The 18,270-nt window shown below is 47.6% G+C and overlaps 1 protein-coding gene across 1 annotated transcript in view; it reads right to left on the bottom strand.

Moving 5' to 3' along the window:
* Positions 1–381: 381 nt before the first annotated feature.
* The window catches only part of UBE3C (ubiquitin protein ligase E3C), an 81,937-nt gene continuing 64,048 nt past the window's right edge, over positions 382–18,270 (bottom strand). The window contains exons 19-23 of the mRNA XM_074315031.1: positions 14,805–15,017; positions 8,153–8,341; positions 8,006–8,072; positions 4,876–5,006; positions 382–1,926 (exon numbers count right to left, since the gene is read on the bottom strand). Of these exons, the coding sequence (XP_074171132.1) occupies positions 1,756–1,926; positions 4,876–5,006; positions 8,006–8,072; positions 8,153–8,341; positions 14,805–15,017 (771 nt within the window). The 3' untranslated portion in view covers positions 382–1,755. The remainder of the gene's footprint in view (positions 1,927–4,875; positions 5,007–8,005; positions 8,073–8,152; positions 8,342–14,804; positions 15,018–18,270) is intronic.

The following is an 18,270-nucleotide window of genomic DNA, read 5'->3' on the forward strand; positions in this document are numbered from 1 at the left end:
GCCTGCTTGGAGCTTCTAACAGTGCGTTTCAGAGGACAGGATCACTGTCTAGCACATCTGACTGTCACACTTATTCACCGATGACACCTGTGATAAAACTAGTTCACACTGAGAAGTCGTGGTTTTCCTAGGATAGAACAGAACTAACCACAATGATCTGGGGTATGACGCCAACACAACCTCGGGGAAAAAAACATTTAATGCAAATATTTAGCCATTAGAACATACAAATAAATAAGCTCAGGATAGCTGAGGAAAAAAACCCAAATAAGTGTAATTGCCCATTTCTCTTCAGTCCCAGATATTTCCAAAATACTGATAAAAAAAGTACAAATTAACTAAGAAGAAGATATGGAACATTCGACATAAAACAACCTCAAATGAAAATAAAACCAAGGACAAACCCTAGTTATTTTATTTCTGTATATCAAGACTACAAATAGCATTTAAACACTTAATTTATTATTCAAATTAAGAAATTATACATTTTGTTTTGATAATGGTCATTGTCTTAAAAGTGTCATTCAGTTTCCCCACAGTTAAAAGTATATTGCTAGTTCTGGCCAATTCAACAGGACAGCCCCCAGAGCTCCAGTGACAGATGCCGGCCGTGGAAGACAGAAGTCAGACCGAGACCTTCCGTGCCCCGGCATCAGCCGAGGTCACTGTTCTCACAGCCGCCGCGCTGAAATACTCCGTGTCCAGAGACTGAAATCACTGAGCAACAAGTCAGGTCCTGATAAAGTGCCTATTACGAGAGAACTCCAACACTCCTCCCCTGGACACAAGTCGGGGACTGTCCCGTCTTCCTTCCAAGCAGCACCATTGAGGAAGCGGAGGGTGCAGACGCGTGGTGAGTTACCCCAATATCCACGTGACCGGCCAGTCAGCCCGGGCTGCAGAGGGCGGGCGGGCGGCCCCAGGCCCAGCCACAGTGGGCTGCAGGCAAAGGTGCAGCCCAGCACTTTGGTTCAAGTGACTGGAATCGATGCTCAGTGTCTATTCTCCCCAAGTCATCATGTATCGTAGGTCACACACATGCCACAGGAACTAGACAGAGACCCTCCCCTCCTCGAACGCTCCCCAGGCACCAAGTGGAGACAGAAATGGAACAAGAATGAAGTACCCACCTCACATACACCCACACGCAGTAATACCCCAACCACCATGATGCAGGTCAATGGTATACCGAACACAAGCATGCTAGTCCTATGGTGGGGAAATGGCTTAAAAAGCACAAACAAAATACAATCGTTCTAGCTCTTCTCCAAACCTAACCACTTTGGGAAAAGGCAGCAGGAAGAAACGCCTTCAGTTTTGATAATTAGGCTTGTAAACAATTCAACTGCAGGAGAAGCCAGGCCCTGCAAGTCAGCATCTGCAGCTCTCAGACCCGACTCCGCAGGCCGAGGGCCAGGCCGAGCCCGCAGCCGCCCCCGAGCCTGGAACCCACTGGCAAAGCCAGAGCTGCATCTTTGGTTAATTTCACCGAGCTGCCACCAGTCTTCAAACTGTGCTCTTCTTGGCAAAATTATTAACTTAGCCACATGGCACATGACATTTGTCACTTTAAGTTATCTGAAAAGTGATGTCCGTCTACATAAGCGAGCACATCTTAACAAATCATGTGAAAGGTGGAGGAGGGGGTGACGGGCGGGGGCCTGGGAGAGCTTGGGGTGCAGCCTGAGCGCTCGCTCGGAGGGCAGCCCAAGGCGCTACTCACGCGGCAGCGGCGGCGGCGGGCGGAGCCTCCGCTCAGCTGAGCTCGAAGCCCGCGGCGCACTCGATGGCGTACAGCAGCTTGCTGCGCAGCAGCGCCTCGTCTGGGAACTCGGGCAGCTTCAGCAGGTTCATGCACGTGCTGGCCGTGGGGAGCCGCTCCAGGTCTGAGCCGCCGTGATGGATGCAGAAGGCGGGGTACAGCTCCTGCAAGAGCGGGCGCGCGGGCCGGCGTGAGCACAGCGGCTTCATTCCGCCCAAACCCTGTCCTCTGCACAAACACAGCCACACAGACGAGAGCCGTGCAAACACGCCAGTGGCCCGGATGGGAGACGTAACAGCTATTCTAGTTGAAATTTCTCACACTCAACCACAATTCCGATTTTCCTATAGTGAAAACATTAATTTTGTTACAGGGAAACTACCCAAACAGTACAGGAAATAATTACCCGCTCACCACTGAAGTGGGAACCAGAGAACCAAAGCGGAGCCATGTCCCTGGCCCGTCTACGCCACCTCACCAAGCGTGGCAGGCACGCTGCAGCTGCATTTTCTTTCATCTATGGGCGAAGCCCACAAAACGCTGCATAAAGAGACCTATATGCTTTTTATCAATCTTTGTACATCTCTTCACTGTTACAATATAAACCTCATTGAAAGGACAGGTGGCCTGTGATACAGCCTACAAAACCACGGTCTTGTCTTCTATTTATAGTTTATACACTACTTGAAATACCTATGAAAATTTAGAACAGGAACCAAAAGAGAAACAGAAACAACATTTATTGGTTAGCATTCTGAGTACACTGAAGACAGTAATTTTCTCAAATGCTTGAGTAAAGTAAAATAAAACCATCACATTTTTGAAATAGAAAAGGCTCTGAAGGTAGGGCCAGTGAGCGCTGGGTAAATGGTCAAGTGATTGGGGAAATGGAAAGCTTGAAATATATTTTGCAGTTAAATGTCACATTTTAGTGTTTCTTTCATAATGCTAATTGAATTTCCTACTTCGAGTCTTAAAAGTAAAAAAAATGAAGTTCTTTATTGAAATCTGAGTCAAGGGCACCATTTCATGCATAATTCAACAGAGTACAACGGGAATTTGCATTAATTCAGAGTGAGAAAAATCATCAATTTATTATGTGGCCTGATGGCAACTTAACAATTTTCTACAGCACTTTAATGATTTTTTTGTCTGTAACAATCACATTCATTAAACATATTAAACTTTAATTAGCTTTAGCAGATGTTATTCTTCTCCGATAATCTGGCACTAAGGAGTTTCATAACTTTTAAATTATGCATGTGCCTGCTACTTATGGAACTTCAACTCAAAGACAGTCTCCTCTTTTAATTCTGAAGTCTGCCAGCCCTTTCAGTGTGCACGCTCAACTAACTGGAAAGCATACATATTAAGGTGATTTTTCCAAATCTGGAGTCTTAACCTGACAATTGCAAAAACATTTGAAAACTCTTAATTAGATTTCACATTGAATCTATTTTGGATCATTGAAAAAATTCTAAAATAGGAAGAATGTCTCATGGCTTCCAAAAAAGTATTCTTCATGGTAGGACGATAACTCAATTCTGACGGTACGGGGCCATCAACAGGGAAGAGAAGGTCTCCACTGTGACTCTACTTAGGATTTTAAAAGCTAATGTCAACTCCTCACGCACGCAGGGGACAGAGGACTTGGGCTCCCTCTGATTTCTGCAGCTGCCCACTGTGTGGGCACACCACTGTGCTTAGCCACTACCACCTGATGGACGTCTGAGCTAGTCCCAGGTTTGGGCCGTCACGAACCATGCTGTGCGCAACGGCTGCAGGAGTGCGGTGTGAGCATATGTCGTCATCTGTCCTGACTACTGCACATTCGGAGGAGTGGGATTGCTCCAGCAACATTCTCAGGATAACTTGCCTGCACCCACTGAAAACGTCCACGACACAGACCAACAGGAACTGAGGAGACAGGACAGCTAATTGTGATGTGCGGCCCTGGCGTGGACCCCGCAGTGGGGACACACGTTGTGTGAGGGATGCTGTGGGACAGCGGGTATGGCTTCAGCGCACCCCACGCCCTGGAGTGCTGAGCCCACTCCTGGGGTCTGAGTCACGGGGCAGGGGGAGGCTGAAGATGCTCATTTCTAACCAGGTCTCAGGTACGTGAGGCTGTGGTCCCAGGCCCACACTGCGAGCTGCTCGGTGAGATAACAGCAGTCTCACCGCGGGCCATTTGGAACATTTAACTGCGGTTACGTACGAGTATTTGTATTTTAGTAAACGGGTACAAGGAACAGGAGAGGTCTTCAACTTACTCTCACATGATTCAGAAAAGAAACAGAGTAAGAACACAAATGTGGCAAAAGGTTAACAATTGGCAATCGTGGGTTAAGATGTTCTTTGTTGAATTCTTGCAACCTTTCTACACATTTTAAATAATTTCAACGTAAAAAGTTAAAGAAAAGAATACCTCAGGTTTAACTCATCTTCAAAGGTTGCTGGAGTGACCTACCTGAAGTTTCACCAGGTCACCTAACCTGTCCTTCTTCTGTATTACCAACACCACTGTATCTTTAAACTATTAATGCTGCTTCATTTTAATTTACAACGAAGAAGGGGAACACTAACTATGCTTCGACCAATTTTAACCACTAAAAACATTAAGTCAAATTATATGAGGTCAACATTAATGATCAGAAAGGGTACAAAATGAGTGACAGCGAGCCACCAGGAGGAAACGTGCTGCAGTTCCCGCCTCTCTGCTCACACACACTCTGTCCCATTCTGAGCCTGTGTTCTGCTCAGCTCGGTAGTGACAATGACAATGGCCCAAGATGGTGACAGACGGGGAGGAGGGGAACTGACGTTAGTCAGCGGGGCAGATGCAGACCATCACAGGCCATCACCACCACCGTGTGCAAGCATGACATCGCGGGCCGACCCCGCACACGTAAGGGACGACAGAAGAGGCACTTCACTGACCCCGCTACACACCTGGTTAACGTAGCTAAACAGAGTGAACAAAACCACCATGGTTCCAAAGCACCCCACTGTAAACCTGACTCTCCGGAAACAGTGTGTGCCGTGTACTTCACGTGACCACACCTGACAACCTGCAGCCTTTCTTCCTAGGACATGGCCCAGAAGTCGTGTACCTTAAACCCCAAGAGTGGGGGTCGGGAGCAGCTGGTGACAAACTTGAGCAGTTTCCGCTTTTCTTCATCCGTGAACCCTTCCACAACTCGCCAGAAGACTTTGATGACAGGATGGTCAGCAGAATAGCCTCCTGTGACACAATGAACACGTTTTAGTAAAAATAAGCTACGTGCCAAAGCAGGACGGCGTAAAGGGTCAGACGTACAGGTGGCCCATTCCTGTTGCGCCCGGCACAGTGACAGGCAGGGCTCATGGCTGGAGGCCACATCTAAAGAACACCTCTCGTGCTGTTCCTGGGATGAAAGCCAAGTACAGAGGTACCAGAGCACCCCAGGCCAGAATGGGGGATGCCCTGCATTTACAAGGCGCCGTGGCAGGAAACAATGCTGCAAAGGGGTCAGATTTTTCAGAGCTCTGCTGGGAGTTAAAATCAACCTGTGGCGAGCAGCAGACCCTAAGTAACAGGCCCTAACTGATGGTCACACATCTAAAAATGGGAGACTTGGGATTTTTATCTCTACTAGAGCTGGTTATTTTGGCAACGGGACCTCAGTGTCTAGTTTGCTTTATTACCTGTCTGTCCTTCTGACATGAGGTACAGACCATGGCTGACAACCAACCCAGCACACGATTAGACCACTCTTCTGAAGTGTAATGTCTGCTATTTACAGCTTTTCATCTAGTTAAGTGCTTCCTAAAACTGAAATAATTGCTATATATTGTTCCCTCATTGTTAATATACCACAGAAATAACATCAATAAAATATCTTAAGTGCATTAATTGGCACCAAAATGAATATGATAATATTTTAAACCTATTTACTGGAATAGCTCAGATCATTAAAGGTAGAAGCTTTCAATGCAGATAGGGTAATGCAAACATCCCAAGACAATTTCTTGGCAAAGGCGAGACCGGATTGATCTCATTTTCTTAAACTCATGACTTGATAGTGGGGACAATGTGACCTTAGGTATTATTTGCCTTTACACAGACATTAGAGTTCAAGTTTAGAGCAATATGAATTAACTACAGACGGGGGACACGCACACATTGATACACGTTTAATATGCACACATGTAAACGGCTTGAGTTTAGAGAGTTTGCAGTTGTCACCACAGTCCACTTCCGTCCACCCACAGACAGCCACGCCCTGGTCTGTTTCTGGAATGTGCTCTTGCAGACGCCCACCTAAACAAAACCATACCCACGAGCTATGCGACTTCACCTCAGCCCAGCGCCAAAGACTTTTCAAAGTTGCCTTGGATGAAAGGTGGGGGAACAGCGTTGAACACAGCAGGAGTCTAGGTCGGTTTCGTGTTTTTAAATAACATAAAATTCACCATTTAAGCCATTTGTAAGCATCCAGTTCAGAGGCATTACATATGTTCACACTGCTGTGCAGCCCTCACCGTTCTTTCCAACCAACTCTCTGTCAGCCCAACAGCAAGTCCCCACTCCCTGCCCCGCCCGGTAACTGCTCATCTGCTCTCAGCGTCTAGGGTTCTGCCTGTCCAGGTATTTCACGTGCGTGGAATCACACAATATATGTCCTTTAGTGTGTGTCTGGCTTATTTCATTTAACATAATGTTTTCAATATTCATCCGTGTTGTAACATGTACTTGAAATTCTTTTCTTTTTAACACTTAATGTTCCCTGTATGTACAGACCACATTTTGTTTATCCTTTCATTGTAGATGGATGTTGGGTGATTTCTACCTCTTGGTTGCATGAACACAGGTATACAAGTGTCTGTTCCAGTCCCTGCTTCCAACCCCTTTGGCTATATGCCCAGGAGCACAACTGCTAGTCATGCAGCAATTCCATGTTTAGCTTTTCGGGGAGCTACCAAACCATTTTCCACAGTGGCCATTTTACATACCCACCCGCAATGCACGAGGGCTCATTTCTCCACATCTGCACCAACATGCATTGTTTTCTCTGTGTGTGTGTGTGTGTGTGACAGCCACCTAAAGGATGTTATGTATACCTTGCTGTGGTTTGGATCTGCAATCTGCATTTCCCTAATGATTAGTGATATTGAGCTTACTGGTTATTTGCATATTTTCTGCGGAGAAATGTCTATTCAAGTCCTTTGCCCATTTTTGAACTGGGTTGTCTTTTTGTTGTTGAGTTTTAAGAGTTCTTTATGTATTCTGGATACCAGACCCTTATCAATTATGATTTCCCACTGTTTTCTTCCATTCTACAGGTTGTCTTTTCACTTTCTTGACAATGTCTTGGTGCACAAATTTTGATGAAGTACAGTTTATTTTTTCTTTCATTAGTTGTGCTTTTGATATCATATCTAAGAATCCATTGCCAAATCCAAGGCCATGGAGCTTTATTCCTGTTTTCTCCTAAGAAGTTTATAGTTTTAGCTCTTGTATATGGTTGTTGATCCATTTTGAGTTAATTTTTTGAATATGGTGTGAGGTACGGGTACAGCCCCATTCTGTTGCAAAAACTCAGTTGTTCTACAGTTAACTTTTTTAAATAGCTGTAAACTTTTCCAGAGACTCTACCATTTTACATTCCCACCAGTCAAGAGGGTTCCAATTTCTCCGCATACTCACTAACTCTTGGTGTTGTCTACCTTTTTGATTATAGTCATTCTAGTGGGTCTGTAGTGGTATAGCATTAGGATTTAATTTCCATTTCCCTAATGATTAATGGTGTTAAATATCTGTTCATGTGCTTATTTGCTTACTAACCATTTATCTGTATCTTCTGAAGTTAAAATTTTTTTGCTCATTTTTAAATTCAGTTGTTTGTCTATCAGAGTTGCAAGAGTCCTTTATATGTTGTAGACCGAGTCCACTATTAGATGTTATTACTTTCAGATAGTTTTTCCCAATCTGTGGCTTGTCTTTTCATTTTCTTAATGGTCTTTTGACGCACAAAGGCTTTAATTTTGAGGAAGTCCAGTTTCCCAGTGGGCGGGGAGGGAGGCGGGACAGATGGAAAGTCAGGAGAAGGACCTTCACTGTGGGCCTCGTTACACATTCTGGGTTTTGAACCCACACAGTTAAAAATGTGCTAGCTATACAAGAAAGTCTATGAAAAATTACTTTGGAAACAGGCCTCCGATACCAGCTTCAGGAAAAAGTAACCAGTAGTGATAACATACCTGAGTAGTTTGTAAAGGATTTCAGGTCCTCCAGACTTATGGGAACTTGTGCACCAGAAATTAACACCTGAAAAAAAGGTTCAGTTCATGAGGGTGGAGGCAGATCTGAAGCGAGCCTTTTCAGGCAGGGGCAGGCTGGCAGCGAACCTGGATCTCCTGCTGGTCGAACATCCGCAGCCACTCCAGGCTGACCACGTTGGCCAGGCCCTGCCGGAAGGCCAGGCAGTGCTGCCGGATCTGCCGGTTCAGCCTGTAGTCTGCCACCAAGTGGATGTACGCGATGCGGTTGGCGCTGGTGACAGGGATGTCCTTCCCGCCAAACTTCAGCTCCACCACCTGTGAACATGAAAACCCGGGTCTGCAAGTCTTCAAAGGACTGCAGGGTAAACAGAGGAAAGCACGCACAGCACACACCCGGCACCCACACACTTGAATGTGCCCGAACGGGCCACAGCTCGGCGTCTCCCTCTGTCTAGAAGAGCACTGACCGCTTTCTCCGAAGTACTAAGCATTGAGGCCACGTGAAATCATGGCGCTTCCATGAAAGAAAACCAGAAATCACAGTGGGCAAAGACGTGGACCAAATGATCAGCACGAATAAGACGGATTCACGTTGGGAGAAAACGCAGCTTAAGGGATTAAGGCCGAAGGAAAACGACTGCTCACATCGGCACACACAGCAGTGTCCACGTCTCTTTGTATTTCCGTGACGTCACTGCTACTGTAAAGTCCTTTACTGTGACTCACAGGCAGTGGGTTTAATCAGCGGTAACTGGCCAGTCCACGTCTGCCCATCTGGTCATCACGTGACCACGCTTAGACCCTGCAGGGCCTGGGTCGGGTCAGAAACCAGCCCTGCGGACATGGCCAGCGTATCCGTGGGCAAGCACTGTGGTCCCAGAGGCACCTGCTGGTTCCTGCTCCTCTCTGACGTGTGGCCACACACATATTATGTCCCCTTTTGTCATCAGTAAAACGACGACATCTGCTTTGCCTACATGGACTTGCACGTAGGTAAGCTGACAAGAACAGGTGGCCCGACAAACGCCATGGACAACTATCAGCCTGTAAGCTCATGCACAGGCGTGTGCTCTTGGAACTGCTGTGGACTAGAACTTAAACAGCGAGACGCATTCATGATGCATTCGAGTGAAACTATCCAAGCCTGGGCCTAGAAAAATATGAAATAAATACAAATTAAGTGAGCGCAGACGTTCCAGAGTGACTTAGTACGGGGACTGCTGCTAGTGGGAACCAAGTGACATCCTGGAACAGGCTTCACGTACCTGCCACGCAGGTGGCAAACATTTTGGGGCTGTCAGGTTGTGGATGACAGGGAAACTATTAATAGCCCCCATGTGATTTTCTTCGGAGCCCTCACTTGTCCTGGTAGCTGTTCCATTCCAAGAGTAGAAAGACTACACCAGTCCTGCTGGGCAACAGCTTCCCCGACTTTTCCCCTTTCCAGAAAGGCTACCCTAAAATCTGCTCATGAGCTTCCCTTAAATCACGCTAAGTCTGATGGTTACATGGCCACCTCACGTTATGAAAGTCATGCAGCTTTATCACAGTGCTTCTTTCAATTCTGCACATTCCAGATGACATCTCGCTCTCACTAATTCACGTTCTCACTGCTGAACCACTGTCTCAGAAAGGGCTCCAAACCCCAGCCCCTCTGGGGGGGGCCGTGTGGTTCTCCACTGACAGGCCATCTGTCGCCTGGCTGGTGCTGTTTCAATGTATAAAGCAGCACCCACCCCTTAAGTGGATTAACGCAGGTAATAAATGATGATGTACTTACTGTGTGATGTGGGAGATGCAGGGCCCAAGAAGCGATCAGTTAAAGGACCCCCAAAGCCCCCCGCCACCTAATCAGACAGCACTGACATTTCTAGTGTTGTTAAAGCGGTTACACTGTGGGTGTTTAAACTCCTAAACAACTACCTCGGTTTAAAAATCCTGTCACACTGTCCCAAGACGTCGGTTTTCAGGGCATTCTGAAATCTTTCAACAGGAGCTAGAGCAAGAGCCACACTCCCAGCCACTTCCAAAAGCTGGCAGGTTCCAGCACCACAGAAGACAGGGGCCTCCCCTCGGGCACGGGCCTCCCCTCACACACAGACTGCATCTATCCTTCCAGCAACTTCCGCCCCTTTTGAAGATAAAGTCTTCTTCGACTGGCCCAAGGTCACACAGCAAAGCAGCAACACCAGGGCTGTAACCAAGGTCTCATGACTCAAGTTCAATGCTTTTCTACACAACAGATGATTATTTATGGGTCCATCTTAAACCCTGAGCATTTCCTCAAGGGAGATGTGGATATAAATTAGTAGTCTAAAATTTCATGTTCTTTTTTTAAGCAGGCTAACAAACAGCCATATTGATTACCCTGAAGAAACAAATTTGAGAGCAAAACCATTATTTTAAAAGGGAAGATTAATTAACATAACCTGCCAACATAATGAAGTATTTGCATATTACAGACCTTTAAGTCATGGTATTTTATAAACTTAAAGCTGTACAGAGGACCACGTTTCTATATCCATTTCTACAGAAATCTGTAAGATCGACCCCCAAACGAGTTGCTTTACCAGTGACTTTCTTAAATTTCCCAGTTGGCCTCGTTAGTATAACTGTTCGTGCACATTATCGTCTGTAACCTCTTTGCTCAGGGGGCATTTCTATCACTAATCGGAACATCTTCCCTGTACACTTTTCCTTTTAACAGATTCCAACATTACCAGTGGTGCTTTAATGGAACTCTTACCCAGGCGACATCTCCCTATTACCATCTATTTCCGAAAGAAAAGTGGGGAACGCTCCATTAGCAAAGCCTGCATGGTTCGTTACGACCTGACCGCCCCAGAGCCTCTACACCGTTCTGAAATCACCGCAGGTGGAGCGAGGCAGCAGCACCGCTGTGAACGTCCGAAATTTCCTTCGGAACAAACCTCATCTTTCAAAGAACATCTGAACTTTGCACTGTTGAAGCTTCAGCTCTGTGGGACAGAAGAAGAGGCTGAAACAAAAGCAACCACATAAGTTGCAACCAAATAAAACCGTTCTGGTTTCCTCACTCTTACTCTATCTTACAGCGTCGATGTCTGTTCTCAAAAATGCCTAGAGATGACCGAGTGCTGGGAGCGCTGGGGGCCTGAGGCAGCATCATTTCCTTTATTCTTACCTAGGATTTAATCCATACCTATTTCTGAAATAGGGAGCTTTAAAGATTAAGGAACAGACAGAAAATTCAAGTACCACAAAGATGATCATTTAAAAAACATCCAGAAAGTTTAGACACTATACGCCTGTATAAGCTTGGTGTGCTTTTTATTTTAGTTTTGAAGACATCACTGCCGTGTAGAAACCACGGAACAGTCCTGCAGTCTAGGGAGGGCGCCAGGAAAACATGCTACATATCTTAGTTTTCGTGAAGAACTCAGTATTACAGCACAGCACTGAGGGAGGGAGGGACAGAGAGAGAAGAAAACAGAAAATGAGTGTTGGGAGGATGTGGAGAAACTGACCGGCCATGCACTGCTGGTGGGGGAAAATGGTGTGACCACTAGGAAAACAGTGTGGAGGGTCCTCAAAAAGATAAACAGAACTGCCACATGAGCCATCAGTTCCACTTTGTGGCATTATTCATGAACTGAACCAACTCCGCTGTCCACTGAGAGACGAATGAATAAACCAATGCGACACATACATGCAATGGAATATTACTTAGCCTTAAAAAGGAATAAATTCTGACACCGGCTACGATGTGGATGGACCCTGAGGACTTCCTGCTCAGTGAAATGAACCAGTCACAAAAGGAGAAACAGTGCGAGTCCACTCATATGAGGGCCTAGAGTCGTCAGACTCACAGTGACAGAAAGTGGAGTGGTGGGTGTCGGGGCTGGGGCGGGGGATGGAGAGTTGGCATAATGACATCCTGCCTGCCCCCCCCCCCCGACTCACATAAAACCTACTTAGCTCAAGACACTCATCTACAGAACAAGACTTTACAAATGAAGATTGCAGGGGAAGTCACGGCATCTCTGAATCCTGGGACCAACTGACCCAGAGGACACCGGGCTGCTCCCAGGTGTGCTGCCCTGACTCGGAGAAGCAAACCGCAGCTCCCTGCGACAGGAGGCCAAACATTTTCCTGTTGCTCACTTGCCCCGCTCAGAAGTGCACCTGCTTAACCATCGTACTCTGAGGCGCGGAAACACTCACAACAACAACGAAACACTGGCTCTCCTTCTGAGTTTGTTCAGCCTTTCTAAGGCCCAAGGCCTTAGCTGGTTCTCCACGACGACAGGAAGCAGCCCAGACGCCTCGGCGCCATCTACCTCCTCTTCTACACGCCCTGTGAGCTTCAGCCGCTCGGAAACCTGCTCACCTCCCAGTGACGTGATCTCCTTCTCACCCACCAGGGTCCCTCGCAGACAGCCCTCCTGGCCTCCGTGTCAGCTACGACTAAACTTCACATCTCACTACACAGCTCACCTCTGCCTCTCTCGTTACAACGTACGTGGTCTTAGAGTTTAAAAAGCCCTCCTATGCATAGCATAGTGGCCAGGACACAGAGCGTCACGGGTACGTCATGAATGAACGAGGAAATAAAGACGAGGCACGGTGACAAGCAGGTAATGGGATATAAAAAGGCCAAATGGCACTGATCCAAACTTGATCAATGTGTGTTTAGCATAATGAAATGTTCGTGTTTTGACCTGGGAGTAGGTTAAGGACCCCGTGGGGGTCGATGCTTTCTCAATGGTGATTCAACTATTTAATATGCAGTTAATTTCAAACTGGCGAAGCTGGGGATCTTTGAGAGCCTGGATCAGAAACCAAGTAATAACAAAAATTTGGAGCAACAATTACAAAGTTTCAAGATACCATATTTTTTGTAGTTAAAATCAACTATTAGATTCAGAAAAGATTATCAATCTATGAGTACCTAAGAATTGTAGAAGGGCGGACGGGTGGCTCAGGTGGTCAGAGTGCAAGCTCTGGGCAATGGGGCTGCCGGTTTGATTCCCACATGGGCCAGCGAGCTGCGCCCTCTGCAACTAGAATGAAGTCAATGAGCTGCCGCTCAGCTCCCGGGTGGCCAAATGGCTCAGCTGATTGGAGTGCGGGCTCTCACCACAAGGTTGCCGGTTCGATTCCTCAACTCCCACAAGGGATGGTGGGTTGCGCCCTTGCAACTAAGATTGAACACGGCACCTTGAGCTGAGCTGCCGCTGAGCTCCCGGATGGCTCAGTTGGTTGGAGTGCGTCCTCTCAACCACAAGGTTGCCGGTTCGACTCCCGCAAGGGATGGTGGGCTGTGCCCCCTGCAACTAACAACGGCAACTGGACCTGGAGTTGAGCTGCGTCCTCCACAGCTAAGATTGAAAGGACAACAAGTTGACTTGGAAAAGTCCTGAAGTACCACTGTCCCCCAATAAAAAGTCCTGTTCCCCTTCCCCAATAAAATCTTTAAAAAAAAATTGTGTGAGAGAATGTGTTGGTGTATGTCAGTGAGTATGTGTGAGTACTAAAAAAAAAAAAAGAATCATAGGATGCTCTCCCCTGTGAAAAAGACATACTTGTCTGAAAATCAAACATAAGTTAGATAAACACAGTTGGTTACTTTAAAATCTAATAAAATGAGAGATGGTAACAAATATGACTTGGAATATCCTTGATTTGTATGTATACTAAAATGAGTTTCGTAAATTATGGGAACATCTGCCCATAAACGTAGACAGAACAATATGGCGAACGCCCACGTCCCTACCACCAGCTTCAGGAAGTGTCACCTCGTGGCCACGTAGGCCATCTGTACCTCTACCTACTGCCCATCCTCATAATGGTGGTAGCAAATGCCAGATGTTGTCAACCCACCATAAATAGTTCGTGTGTTGTGGCACATCCACACGACAGGACATCATTCAGCCAGAAGAAGAAACAAAGCACTGACACCAGCAACAGTAAGTGACAGGAGCCAGTCACAAAGGCCACGTGCTGTGAGAATCCCGTTAAGTAAAACGTTCAGGCAGAAAGCCATCCGTGCTGGCCTCGACTGGGGGTGGGAGTGACCCGCCAACGGGCACAGTCTCTCTGGGGTGACAAAATATCCTAAGCATAGATGTTGGTGATGGCGCATGGTTCAATGGACGTACTAAACTGCACCGGTGGCTTATGTGGTGTGTGAATTGTAGCTCAAGAAAGCTGTTATTTAAAAATTAGTTTGAGTCTCTAACATACGCTTTTTAAAAATAAAGAATAAAAATATTAAGAGCAATCAGATGTATAATGAAGATCAGGAAAAACATCCTGGCAACCTGCATTACAGCAGCAAGGTGCAGTGAGTGGACGAGCACCGAGGGAGCGGAACTACCCAGGGCTGCTGTTGGAACCCGAACCATGAGCGAGACAGAAAACAAGGCTTCATTAACTGGGTTTCCCAGGGTGGTCAGCGTGCAGGACCACCCATCACCAAGGGGGCGGAACCCATTGCTGAGGAGGTGGAGCCTATCACTGAGGGGGTGGGGCTGATCACTGAGGGGGCGTACCCAATCACTGAGGGGGCAGAGCCCATCACCCACAGGGCGGAGCCGTGCTCACCCACCTGTGAGCCTGAGGTGGGCAGTGTTGCAGGCCCTTCAACTCTCCCTCTCGAACCATCAGCCACTGTGACTCTTCCAACTAAAATGTGCAAAAGCTCAAACAATATAAAGTGGATGATTCTATACAGAAGGAAACACAGGTGGGTGAGCTGCCCCCTACCACATGGATGGAAGCTGGTGGTCAGGCTCACCTGTGCCTCCCCGAGCTCATTGTTCACCACGGTGAAGTTCAGGCCCAGCTCCTCCACGTCGCCTTCATAGCTCTTGAGAAAAAGCAAATTCTTGTACACTTCTGGATCTAAGGAAGCTAGGTGATGGATGTCCACGTCGGCGCTGGTTCCCAGCAACTTGGACAGGAAGAACCCAGCAAAGGGCAGCTCTACCAGCATGTTCTCGTAGAGGGCCTGAGAGGAGAGCAAGGACCAGGGTCAGTCAGCATCTCACAGGCATCTTCTTCATACTTCCCGAAAGAGGCTGTGCAAACGGACAGCTAGCAGCCCTAAGAGAGTAGACACTTTCCCTCCATAAAACAAGAGGATGGCGGGAGCTGGTATTTGGTGAGCGTTTACCATGTGCCAAAGGTAAGGATTCAGTTCATGCATTCAGTATGTTGAAAACTCTAGAAGAGACTACCAAAGAATTCTGGGGCTGAAATTAGAGTGTTAACACCAGTGAGATGTGAAGGGGCCATATCCTCCACGTACGAGAGGTTGGCAAGCATTTTCTGCAAAGGGCTTTGCAGGTGCATCCGTTTCCCAGGCTGCTGCACTAACTGAATGGCTCAAAGCAGCAAACGGGATCTTACTGCCTCCCCGGTCTGGAGGCCCAGAATCAGGTGTCTCAGGGCTGAGCTCTCTCTGAAGGCTCAGGGGAAGGATTCTTCCTTGCCTCGTCCGGCCTCTGGCGTTGTCGGAGTCCGTGGTGGAGCTGGACTGGCAGCCACATCCCTCCCATCTGCCCCCGCCTTGTGTCTCCGCTCTGTGTCTGAATCTCTGTCTACTCTCTCATAAGGATGCTAGTCACTGGATTTGGGGACCTACTCTAACCCATCTGAACCTGATGACACATGCAAAGACTCATTTCCAAATAAGGTACATTCACAGGCACGGGGTATTAGGACTCGAGCATATCTTTTGGGGGTCACGATTCAGCCCATGACAGCAGGCCAGACGGCCTTGGTCACCCCCACTCTGCTCTGGCTGCACAAAGGGAGTGCAGAGCACGGCGAGTGAGGGCAGCTGTGTGCTAAGTGGCAATTCACGTAATTTCCAACTTAAGAAATATTTCTGTTCTTTAAAATGTTTTTTCAACCAGCAAGTGGAAAAAGCATTCTTAGCACACTGTCCACACAAAAGTAGGTGGCGGGCTGGGTCTGGCCCACAGGCCGAGGTGTGCCAACTGCCATCCTAAAATGGCCCTGGGCCGAGAACTGAGAGGCTTGTGTAGCTGTCAGGAGTTGGGCGATGGCGGGACTGAGACCCAAGCCCAGACTCCCTGCGGCCCACACCAGTGCTGTCACTGCGTCCCTTCATGCCTCAGGGTCGCCATGTGCAACGCCCTGCGCGTGTACAGAAAGTGTAATTTCCACACAGTAAGAGAAAACGTGCAACTTACAGGTACAGACTGAATTGTCATATTCGATTATACCTGTGTAACGACCTGTCATATCAAGATAAAAACACTTACACCCCTTCCACAAATCCAGAGTTCCCTCAGCCCCTTCAGGCAACACCCCCCTACCAACTCCTGCTAACCCCCATTTTGTTACCACCACCCTAAGTTTTACCAGTTCTAGCCTTTCATAAATGGGATTATACAGTATGTATTCTTTTGTATGTCTTCTCACAACAATGTTTTTGAGATTCATCTATGTTACTGTTTGTTCTCTAATTTATTGCTGTGTAATAAATACACACGTATTTGCCTGGTAATGGACACATGGGTTGTTTTCAGTTGGCGCTACGGTAAATACAGCTGCTACAACGTCATGTGTGAGCCTTTCTGTGGCTCTCTGCTCTCATTTCTCGTTAGTGATACTTAAGATCTGCTGACAGTGGAAGTATTGGGTCACCCGGCTGTTTTCCAAAATGCAGTGATCCTGCCACCAAGACACACAATGATCACCAATGATCAGCACGGCCGTCTCTGTCATTTCAAATTTCTGGCTGGCACAGTGGGTGGCAGTGGGGTTTGGATTCACTGCTCCTTGATGCCGAGTGGTACTGGGTGGGTGTCGCTGGGGAATACTGTACCGACCTCAGAGACACTCTAGCAGAGGACGGGGAGGAGGCTTCCCAGCAGCCTCCTAGGGCCTGAGGCTGTAAGATGCATGAGAATCGCAAGGCACTGCAGAGCCTCCAGAGGTTCTGATGTGATTCTAACAGGGCTGATTGGGATGGCGGAACCAACGCTCCCCAGCAAATGTGCTCCTGAAAACCACAGTTCTCACTTACCGCGTGGCTGCTCTGTGCTGGGCGCCAGGCTAAGCACCGGGCACTGACTCCCTCACCTCCACCTGGCCCACGTGCAAAGCCACCTGGTGGTAAGGTACCGTGTTTCCCCGAAATTAAGACCTAGCCGGACTATCAGCTCTAATGCGTCTTCTGGAGCAAAAATTAATGTAAGACGTGGTATTATATTATTATACTTGGTCTTATAGGAAAGTAAGACTGGGTCTTATATTAATTTTTGCTCCAAAAAACACATTAGAGCTGATTGTCCAACTAGGTCTTATTTTTGGGGAAACATGGTACCTGTGACTCTTACCTGGGAGTCAGGGGCAACCTGGGTTTCCTCTACAGAGGTCGTTTTTGTTGAGATCCGTATTTACCAGACTCCTCTGCCATGCTCCCCACCTTCCCAGGTGAGAGGAGAAATGATGCCACACCCCCAACTTGTAAATGGACAGCTGGAGGCAGTCTCAAACTCAGGTGACCGTGAACATTTCTCTGTCTGGGGGCAGCCTGTGACCCAGCCTGAGACAGAGAGGGTGAGGGCTGGAAAACCCCATCTCTGAAACCCCTGCCACGAGCTCTGCGGTACCTTCAGACCTCACTAGGCCACTGCTTTAAGACTCGGGCGCTATCACACTACACCTGGAAAACCCCAATAAAAATCAACTTTCGCCTAAGGGCCATCCCCAGCACGAAGCTGTAACTGCTGCAGGAGTCGCTCTTCCAGGAGAACGCCGCCCCGACCACATCCATCCACATGACATGTGAAACGAGGGTTCAACGAGACAGCTGCGTGTGAACTAACGCACACAAGAGCTGGAACTCAGCTCCTCCCACCTTCCAGCAAAGAAGACAAGTGTAGCCGACACCGCTGTTCACCTTGGTTGGAGCGAAACCTTTCCTTAGTCATAGCTTCCAGCACAGCTACAGTATTTAACCAACTGTTTTACATGTGGCCGTCCATAAAATCACGATCCTTAAACACACACCAAATTTACACACTCAGGAATGCTTTTCCTTTCCTCCCAAAAACCAGAGAACACTGAGATACCCCTTCAGACCTACATTTCAAAGTTTCACCCACTAATACAACGGGAGGAAACCAGAAAGGCGACTGCAACGGAAGAGCTCCGGTGACAGGCGTCCACCGTGTTCTCCGCAGTTCCCCCGAGAATGCAGGGAACCGAGGCTTTATGTCCCTGTG

The sequence above is a fragment of the Rhinolophus sinicus genome, linkage group LG11 (assembly GCF_036562045.2).
Source record: "Rhinolophus sinicus isolate RSC01 linkage group LG11, ASM3656204v1, whole genome shotgun sequence".
Taxonomy (NCBI): Eukaryota; Metazoa; Chordata; class Mammalia; order Chiroptera; family Rhinolophidae; genus Rhinolophus; species Rhinolophus sinicus.